A 9558-nucleotide genomic window follows, 5' to 3' on the forward strand; every position below is an offset into this window, starting at 1 on the left:
TAATCATCCTGTCAGATCAAAACTTAAGTGTATAAAGAAAAAATTTTAATCCACAGGCACAGGACAAAATGTTGCCGTGCCAGTGAGACAAAGAAATGCCTCGCCGCTAGCGCATCTTTCACACGTCGTTCTTAAGTGTTGGGCATCTCTGTGACGTCGTTGTGACGAAGTTTGTGAAAAGATCTTGATCTACATGATTACAAGATCAAATTGACGCAAGAAGAAGCGGCTTAACCACCAAAGTTCTCGTACTTTCGAGAACTGGGCTGAGCTACGACTTGAAAAAGATCAGCATTTCCATCGAAAAATCATCTTCAGCGGTGAATCTTATTTCTGGCTTCGTCAATAAGCAAATTATGCTTTATTGATCAAGCAGCAATTCACATGTACTTCATGAGCCACCATTGCATCCCAAAAAAATTACGGTTAGGTATGGTTTATGGGCCGGAGAGTCATTAAAACTTACTTCTTCCGTGATGATCAAGTCCGGCACGTTACTGTGAATTTGATTCACTACCGCTCAATGATAACCGAATATTTTTGGCCCGAATTGAATGATGCAAACGCCTGTTCCATCTTCCGTATCCTCAATATTTGAACGACTTGTKTTTGTTTTAAAATTTGAAAAAATCCCTCCCTTTGAAAAAAATAGAAATTTGAGTCAAATGAAGAGTTATCAATGAAGAAACAAGAAAAATGAATTGAATCAGTGCAGTTTATTGCTAACTGTGAGAAGCAGCTTTTTCTACAAGATATATTTTTATGCCTCAACCTTTGGCATAGTAATAAATAACTTAGAAATATATAAGAGGATTCGTTATAGCCACAGCGATCTCACTCAAGCTCTCAAGTCATTTAATATTCTTCATCGATTTTCAACAGATACTCCTCGGCACGCAGAGCCAACTCACGTATGTTGCGTAGACAACCGGCAGCAGCCAATTGTGTTTCTTTGTTTGTGGAACCAACACACTCCAGCAAGAATGGCACTACGCCGCTCTGGAAAATATACAAATTATGCCCTTAACTAGCTCAAAAATTACGAATAAGAACCCACCTGGTGCATAATGATACAGTTTTGTGGATCCATGGATAATTTTTCCAGCGCCATAGCTGTTGTACGATGTACGGCTGGGTCATTACTGGTCAGGTAGCTGACAATGGGCGTGACTGTGCGTAGACGACCCAACTCCTGTGTGTTATTACCAAATGTAGCACAACTAGCAATTGCGGCGGCCAGATTTTCACGCAACAAATCTTCGGTAGTGTTTACTGGAAAATGAAAAACATCATTTAGCTAATAAAATATATATTAAATTGAGAGACTAACCCAAATCGGCCAACTTATAGATCACTTTAAGATCGGACAAAATAGCTAGATTTGTAGTATCCTTTGCAATTGTTGCTATAGCAGCGCAGACAGCCGACAATACCTGCGAGTCGGTGGACTTGAGCAAATCCACAACCAATTCCATGGCACCCACCAAACTGCGCACCAACTCACCCGATTCGCGTGCATTGCGCACACACGGACAGATGGCATAGGCGGCATAAGCTTGAACTTTGGGATCAGTGTTCTTCAGCAGTGACCAAATCAAACGCACCGCATCCAAATCCTCCAAAATCCGCATACTATCTATATCTTCGGCACACTCTTTTAATGCTTTGGCCAAGTTTACCAACAGCGGTGGATGTGATGAGTTCAACAATGCCACCAAGGCCGGCAAACCGCCGGCGCCACGCAAAACTTCGCGATTATTTTGAAAACGTACACATTCGGAAATGGCACCAACCACATTGGTAATCACATCATCGGAATCATCATTCAATAACGGTATGAGATGGTTAATCAGACGTAATGAGTCCAGTTTCTTGACATTCGCCTCGGACACGGCGCTCATCCAAATAGCACCGGCAGCACCGATCATCAGTTTCTTATTATCACGCACATTTTTATCCTTGATTATGGCGACCAAAGGCTCTAAGCCACCCGCAGATCGTACCAGATCACGTGTAGTCTGATCGAAAGCGCATTTGTATATGGCAGTACTACCTTCGGTCTTCAAATCCAAGCTATCGGAATGTAGATGGGTCACTATATCAGCGATCATGCCCTCGGTAGTAATGGCCAGTTGAAATTTGGGCTGCATTTTGTTAAAAATATGTGATTTAAGTAAATTTAAGGCTAAGACTCATTGACCTTATAAAATGTAAACAAAGCGGTCATTAACCTCCCAAAATGTAAAGAAAAGGGTCATTGACCTCATAAAATGCAAACAAAGTCATTYACCCCATAAAGTTTAAGCAAACGGACCAATAACCCCAAATTTAAACAAAGGTTGTGGACTTGTGGTAAACAAAGAGGTCATTGGCCTAGACAAAATGTAACCAAAGAGGTCATTGAATGTAATCAAAGGGTCAAKAACCCCAAATGTAAAGAAAGGTTGTGGACTTGGCTAAATGTAAACAAAGAAACCTTATTTSTCCATTGTTTAAACCCAAGTATTTTTGAATGCCCGAATTGAAATTACATACCTGCGATGCACATTCCTGTATGGTGCCCATTATAGGTATTACAACATCTGTGTGACAAGACTTGAGCAAACGCGCCATCAGTGGCACGATACCGCTCTTGCGCATCAATTCCTTATTATGGCGGGAGAGTGAAAGCGACCAGAGAGCACGAGCACCGGCACGTGCCATGTACAAGCACTCCAAATCAGATGAGTTAAGTTCCTCGAGCGGAGTTTGTAGTATTCTACCATACAAAATATTATTTTACTATTATAGAAAAAGCAACAAGTCTAACTCTATCACGTGCACAACGTACGTACCGCAAACTGACATCGAGCATATCCACCAACATCGGTATGCCACCACATGTGCGCACATATTTTCGAGCTAAGCGCACTTTACACACATTAGCCAGCGTTTCACCAGCCATGGTCTTAAGTTCCTTCGAAAGCGAGTTCAATATATCCACTATTAAGKKTATGCCACCCAAATCGACGATCGTCTTTCGTATATCAATGTTCAGTGAGATCTCAGAGAGCACATACAGTGAACCCAAACGACAATTGGTATCATTGCATTCGAGTATATTGACCAACACTTCCAAACCACCGATATCCTGTACGGCCATTTGATTGATTTGTGTGCGCAAATCGTAGTCACGCAGGCAGCAAAGCGACACAATGGTCGCCGTTTGATTGCCCGCTTTAATATATTTTATCAACTTCTGTATATTATAATATTCGGCGGGTATTTCAACAGTGCGTGCAATGTCTTTCCATCTTTCCTCCTCCTCGGTGGACGATTCTACTTCAGTAGAATCGGAATCTTCCGTTACAATAGTTTTCTTGCTGCTAAAAAACCGTTCGGGACAACTGCCGCATGTCTCATATACACGACGGCGTGATTCTTTTCTCTTTTTTACGTCTTCTTCTTGTTGCTTTTGTTTCTCTGCGCGCTCTTGATCGGTGAGAGGCTTTTGTTTTAATACTCCATCGATTTTACTTTGATTTACCACATTTATAATGGGATGAGAATCTTGAAGAGATTGTACATTGATAAGTTCTTCTTCTTCTTCCAAGGTAGTCATAGTTCCAAAGGAGAGTTAAGAATTGCTGAAGCTCTGAGGATTCTGAAGAATATCAATTATTATTTTTTAATATTTTTTTCAGCTTCGATGAAATTGTCAACGTCAATATAATTTTTACTCTCGTATAGGTTGTTGTTTACTTGAGTTCGATTGCAGTCAAGTGTAGTTGTCGTAGAAACAAAGGTTTGGGAAGTACTGCCAGACAGTTTGAGCATCTCACTTCAATTAGTTGTATTCAAAAGCGTGAGAAAAGTGTGCAAACTGGGTTCCCTATTATCGAAATGTATGTATAAATATTGATTTTTAATATTGCTGAACCAGGACGCCACAGCCACCTACGTGCGACTTTTGATGTGGAGAGGTCAGCCATCCCTTTTTTTGGTTTCCGAGGCAGGAATTTTTCAAAGATACTCCCAGTATGAACTGACAGCATGCACCACACAATGTACACTCGACACTATTATCTAACTATGGTGGACTTGTAAAACAGTATATAGGCAATTGAGGAATCCAGTATTCTCTCGACGAATAAATACAAAACTCTATATATCACTCACTATTCCCGTCGTTGCTATATGGTGCAGAGGTGTGGACAATGACATCATCTGATGAGTCGACGTTACGAGTTTTTGAGAGAAAGGTTCTGCGGAAGATTTATGGTCCTTTACGCGTTGGCCACGGCAAATATCGCATTCGATAGAACSATGAGCTGTATGATATATACGATRACATTGATTGATGACGTCACTCAATTTCAAGCAGGTTCGAATAATAAGTAAAGCCCCAACTATAGTCTATAAAATAACACACTTGCATAGTATATATTTGGCTTGGCAAAAAGCGGTCACGCATCGTTGATACAGTCATGGGTTTTAGTCACTTGTCACAACAGCAACACCATTTCGTCATTTCGTATTCTGGGTCAAAGGTTGACAAGGTGTAATTGGAATTTGAATGCGCAACAGTAAATGGCGAATGAAAATGAAAGTAAGGCAATCCATCCRCCAGCATGTATACAAACTTTAGTTCAGTTTTTTCAAGTGTGTACGGCAAATCGTAAAAAATGGGTAAGCGGGTTTTTGGATCCTTTCTAATGACTTTCATACTTATACAGTGCTGTAGTGGCAATAGCGACGGTATCAGGTAAATATTTTAAAGTTGAAAGTTAAATACTATGCGCTTACTTGATATACACGACAGCATCATAGAAACTGAGATCGAAGATGTTCCACACCAAGCCTTGCATCATCTACTTACCGCACTCTTGGCAGCCGCTCGTATTGAACGCTGTTTCGTTATTATTACCGATAGCAATTATTACCAGCTCTACAGCGGCCAGTTCTTTCGCAGCCAGCGCTGACAAAGCGCCTACTACTTTCTTAATGTTCCGCCAACGGAAGACTTGTTGGCGCCCAATTATCAAATGGTGCGGGTCTTAAAGCAWATACGCAAACAAAATTGTGAATTCATGCTCGTAACGCTCTTGAACGGGCTGCAAGTGCAGCGTTTCTTACGTTTTGTTGAGAAGAATCGTTTGCTAAACTTACAACAACGTTTTGTGTTGCTCGAGGATTCGCGTCTCATGGTGGCCGAGATGTGGTACATATGGAGTAATATGATATCCACTGTATTCGTGAAACCACTCGACAACCAAAGGTATGAATTATAACAACAACTGTTATTATTAAACGGTCCAACTTTACAAAATTTTATGAAATACTAGGTATCTCTTAAACACGATTGCATACCCTGAAATATTGAATGGTGTGGTGGTCACGAAACGCCTAATGTTTTGGGAGAAAGGGAAGCATATCAAAATTAACCAATTGTTTCACGATAGAACATCGAATATGAAAGGTTTGTGATTGTCGAATATGTCTAATTAAAAACGAAGTTTCATGCRTATATAAGATCTGGATATATAGGAATATACTGCTTTCAGGCTTTGCCATGCCAATCGTTGTCTTCGAACATGTGCCCATGGTCAGACGTCACACAGATAACGCCACTTTGGTTGGGCTTGAGGTGGAAATACTGAAATCACTTGGTGTCAAACTGAACTTTAAACCCGATTTCTATGAGACCAACGATGCTGCCTACGAGCATTGGGGCAAAGAGTTGCCGAATGGCAGTTATTCCGGCGTACTTGGTGATATGGTATGTCACAACGACTATAAAGTAAGCTAAACCACGGATATGGTCGGCTAAGCTTATTTCTGAATGAACAGATTCCTTCCTAATTTTTGTTTCCTCAATCTGTTCATAAATAAGTTATATACCAAAAGGGATTTCCTTTCAGACAGTTTAATCTTGGTAGTCTTTATTTCATACAGATATTGCCTCTTCATTCCAGGCAAATCGTAATGCGCGCATCGCCATCGGCAATCTGCATATGTTTAAAGTTTATGCCTCTGTTATGGATTTCTCTTGGCCACATACTTTCGAGTGTCTGACATTCTTAACACCGGAGTCTTCACAGGATGACAGCTGGCGCACACTTATACAGCCTTTCAGGTGATAATAATAGYATACTCGCATAGAATTGACTTCTCAATCTTTACCAAAACTTACTATCCGCGTTAGTGGCAGCATGTGGGCCGGCGTTTTATTCTCACTCTTCATTGTGGGTACAGTGTTCTATGTGATCTCTTGTCTGCATGCCATACTATTGCATCGACGATCGTGCCGCACGCCACGCATATTGAATTGGTCGGAATGGCGCAGTAAAGGACTCTTACATCCGTCGCGCAGTATTGATACGAAACTTTTCCGTGATGTGCAATTCCGTCGTTATCTGGGACAACTAAAATCATTGCCCTTGAAAAATACCGACCTTTTTGATGATTATTCAAATTGTTTGCTCTTCACCTATAGCATGTTGATGTATGTTTCGTTGCCACGCCTGCCGCGCACATGGAGTTTACGGGTGCTCACCGGCTGGTATTGGCTCTATTGCATTCTGCTTACGGTCATTTACAGAGCGAGCTTAACAGCAATACTTGCGAATCCCGAAGAACGGTAATATTGCTTTTAAATATATTTGTATTTATTTACCTTCCTTTTTGGTTTTAGAATTACTATTGATACGTTGGAAGAACTGTCTGCGAGTTATGTGACCAGCACTGCTTGGGTGCATGAGAATAAACAATTTTTTGTCGAGGCATTCGATGAGACCGCGCAGGAGATCGGACGTAAAATGGAGATAGTAGACAACATCGACAGTGTGGTGAGTTACTTCACTCGTTATCGTTCGTTCCAAACAGTTATTATGTTGTTTTTACCTTTCCGTATAACTTTTAGACCGAACGTATTGCCAAAGGTGAATATGCCTATTTCGATAACGAATATTTCCTACGTTACTTACGTATGAAAGGCGCTCAACGTCGCGAGGAGCAACAATTCACCGAAGTAGTGTTGCACATAATGCGACAGTGTGTCATACAAATGCCTGTGGTTTTGGGGCTGGAAAAAAATTCACCACTACAACCTAACGTTAATAAATATTTGAGGCGTCTAAGTGAGGGGGGTAAGTTTCCTTAACAGGTAGAAAAAAGATTTACATGGCTGGCAAAATTTTGTCTACCTGTATCCTTCGCGCGGGTTTCGTCTGGGCGATGGGTGTCGCTGCTTACAATGCCGTGATCTCARGCTGATTCCTCTCAGAGTCATTACATTATAGGCAGGTGGATCCTAGGGAAGGATGATGTATTTTCCTAATCATCCTCTTATGTTGCACCGCATCTTCAGAAGTGAGTAAATGGGTGATACAACGGTCATTGCTAATTAGGTACCTGGCGGTAGGTATAAAGGTTGAGACACCCTAATCGAAAATTCAAAATGGAGGRCACCAAAGAAACGAAGCGGACTGGAATATCAGCCCAAACGTCTATGGAAGACGAGGCTGCTAACACCTTTACTGCAACGGGAACTGTTTGGCTGTTCACAGTCCATGAAGACTCGGACCAGGAAAGCGCTGTAAGCATAAATGCAGGAAGGAAAGAAGAACTTTTTCGCTTTAAGTGTAAGGGTTCCAACACTAGCAACTGGAGAGGGCCACGAAAGAACCCAAGCAAGAACGAAGGTTTGAAGGAAAAAGCGAGATRCAAGACGGCGGTCAGATATGCAACCGTCTCGAAGACAAGTCCAGCCTGAAGGAGGAAGAGATAAAACGGCTGGCTTGGGCTAGAGAGAAGGTGAAGAACGAGACAAGTCGAGTTCTATTTCTAAACACCTAGAATTCTTAAAAGTATAGTTATATATTTGATATACCTAGATCAATTTTCAATATTAGGGATATAAATATAAAATACAGAGTTTACTAAAATATACAGACTACAACTGAGCGTGGTTTTTTCGAATCATATTAATTACGATAACATAAAAAATATATAACAATTTTCTCTACCTCTCTCTTTTTTCTTGTCTCTCTCTTTCTCGATTCGATATCCCCCCTTCTTCTACCTCAACCACATTCACATTATAGGTCTCATCACTAAATGGCTCAAAGATTCCATTGCCGAGCTGCCCGCCGAGGAGCGTACGCCACAAGAGGCTGTAATGGACTTACCAAAGATATGGAGCTCCTTTGTAGCGCTTGGCATTGGTTATTTATTGGGACTCTTTGCGATAGCCGGTGAATGGCTGCACTACGAATATGTGGTGCGAAAACATCCACTCTACGATGTATACAATAAAAATTTGTATTACAATTTTAAGCGTAAATTTTCGAGTTACTAATTTGTGTAAGAATACATCTCAAACAGAGTTGCAGATAATGCATTAAAAATTATTAAATCCACTACAAACTTGGCACAAAATAAATTTTTTTTTTTGAAATTCCGAAATCGTTAATTAAAAAAAATTTGAAATTTCTAAACCCAAATAGCGGTTTGAAAGTTGTAAAATTTTTTTTTAATGTTGTTGTTGTTATTKTAGCGGCAGAAAATATTCCTGGATTAATTTTGTGGAATGGTGCCCTTGCAGTTCCTGGACGAGTAATAAATCGGCTCCGTTTCGGTAACTTAGACCCAACTGTACTGGGAACGATAATTTATTAATCCCAAATACAATTCTAATCAATAAAAAATCAAAGCATTTTTGGTTTCATAATACTATTTAAGTAAATAGTTTACTATTTAATCTTTASAAGTAAATTCATACATAATGACATAGTGTATATTTGTTGTTGTTCATAGAGTCAATTACATTACACACATTTAAAACGAGCTACCAGAATACCCGTTTACTGACACTTTGTTTTTTAATTAAATGCATACATATATAAAAATACAAATAAGTTATGTGGAGTTGAAATGCGATAATTCAATCTAAGTAAAGGGCACGAATATGAATTTTTTTTTTGCATAAATAAAATATTGTATAAAAAAAGTTAGTATTTAATACTTAAAGTGTGGAATGCACTCCAGCTTTTGGTTGTTTATTTTTTTATTGTAAAGAAAATGCGTAAAAAAAACTTTGAAAAATGTGGCAACATAAAACACACATTTTGAAAAATGCTTTTTAATTAAAATCTATTTATGTATAATATAGAAACTAAAAATTGTAGATTTAACACAGTAATCGCTTATAAAAGAAGTGGTATCGACAAAACTTTATCGTATGTATGTGTGTATGCGTTACATTCATCTAAACACAAAGGAACAAAGAACGTCGCAGAAGGAACAATACGGCAAACATTATCACACACACACACATTTACGTTTTTACTTTTCGTCCCAATTTAGTTAGACCATATTTATTGGGACCATGGCTGTTATGTTTATTATGTTTCGCAGCGTTGCCCGAACGTAAAATGCCGTTGGGTTTTGTGCGTGTCTCGAAGAGCACATCGGAATCCGTCTCAGAATCGCTCAGCGATGTTGTGCGACAAACTGGTGTGTGGAAGATAAATATTTATGTTGAACAGTTCAAGTAGCAATAAATAACAATAATAATGA

The 9558-nt window shown here is 39.6% G+C and overlaps 3 protein-coding genes across 3 annotated transcripts in view; 1 reads left to right on the plus strand and 2 right to left on the minus strand.

The window, feature by feature from the left end:
• Positions 1 to 697: 697 nt before the first annotated feature.
• On the minus strand, positions 698 to 3601 carry LOC108978563 (armadillo repeat-containing protein 4). The gene is made up of 5 exons (XM_018948907.1): positions 2835 to 3601; positions 2536 to 2758; positions 1331 to 2144; positions 1058 to 1272; positions 698 to 999 (listed from the first exon to the last, which is right to left on the minus strand). Exons 1-5 carry the CDS (start codon positions 3599 to 3601, stop codon positions 856 to 858), a joined length of 2163 nt encoding a protein of 720 aa, XP_018804452.1. The 3' UTR covers positions 698 to 855.
• Positions 3602 to 4664: 1063 nt separating this feature from the next.
• LOC108978540 (glutamate receptor ionotropic, delta-1) lies at positions 4665 to 8590 on the plus strand. The gene is made up of 11 exons (XM_018948870.1): positions 4665 to 4744; positions 4967 to 5257; positions 5325 to 5458; positions 5544 to 5758; positions 5955 to 6115; positions 6185 to 6297; positions 6331 to 6619; positions 6674 to 6827; positions 6902 to 7127; positions 8085 to 8343; positions 8537 to 8590. Exons 1-10 carry the CDS (start codon positions 4665 to 4667, stop codon positions 8336 to 8338), a joined length of 1917 nt encoding a protein of 638 aa, XP_018804415.1. The 3' UTR covers positions 8339 to 8343; positions 8537 to 8590.
• Positions 8591 to 8701: 111 nt separating this feature from the next.
• LOC108978623 (dyslexia-associated protein KIAA0319-like protein) overlaps positions 8702 to 9558 on the minus strand; it is a 5751-nt gene continuing 4894 nt past the window's right edge. The window contains exon 12 of the mRNA XM_018949003.1: positions 8702 to 9492. Within this exon, the coding sequence (XP_018804548.1) occupies positions 9317 to 9492 (176 nt within the window). The 3' untranslated portion in view covers positions 8702 to 9316. The remainder of the gene's footprint in view (positions 9493 to 9558) is intronic.

The sequence above is a fragment of the Bactrocera latifrons genome, unplaced genomic scaffold (genome assembly GCF_001853355.1).
Source record: "Bactrocera latifrons isolate USDA-ARS-PBARC rearing strain unplaced genomic scaffold, ASM185335v1 scaffold_124, whole genome shotgun sequence".
Taxonomy (NCBI): domain Eukaryota; kingdom Metazoa; phylum Arthropoda; class Insecta; order Diptera; family Tephritidae; genus Bactrocera; species Bactrocera latifrons.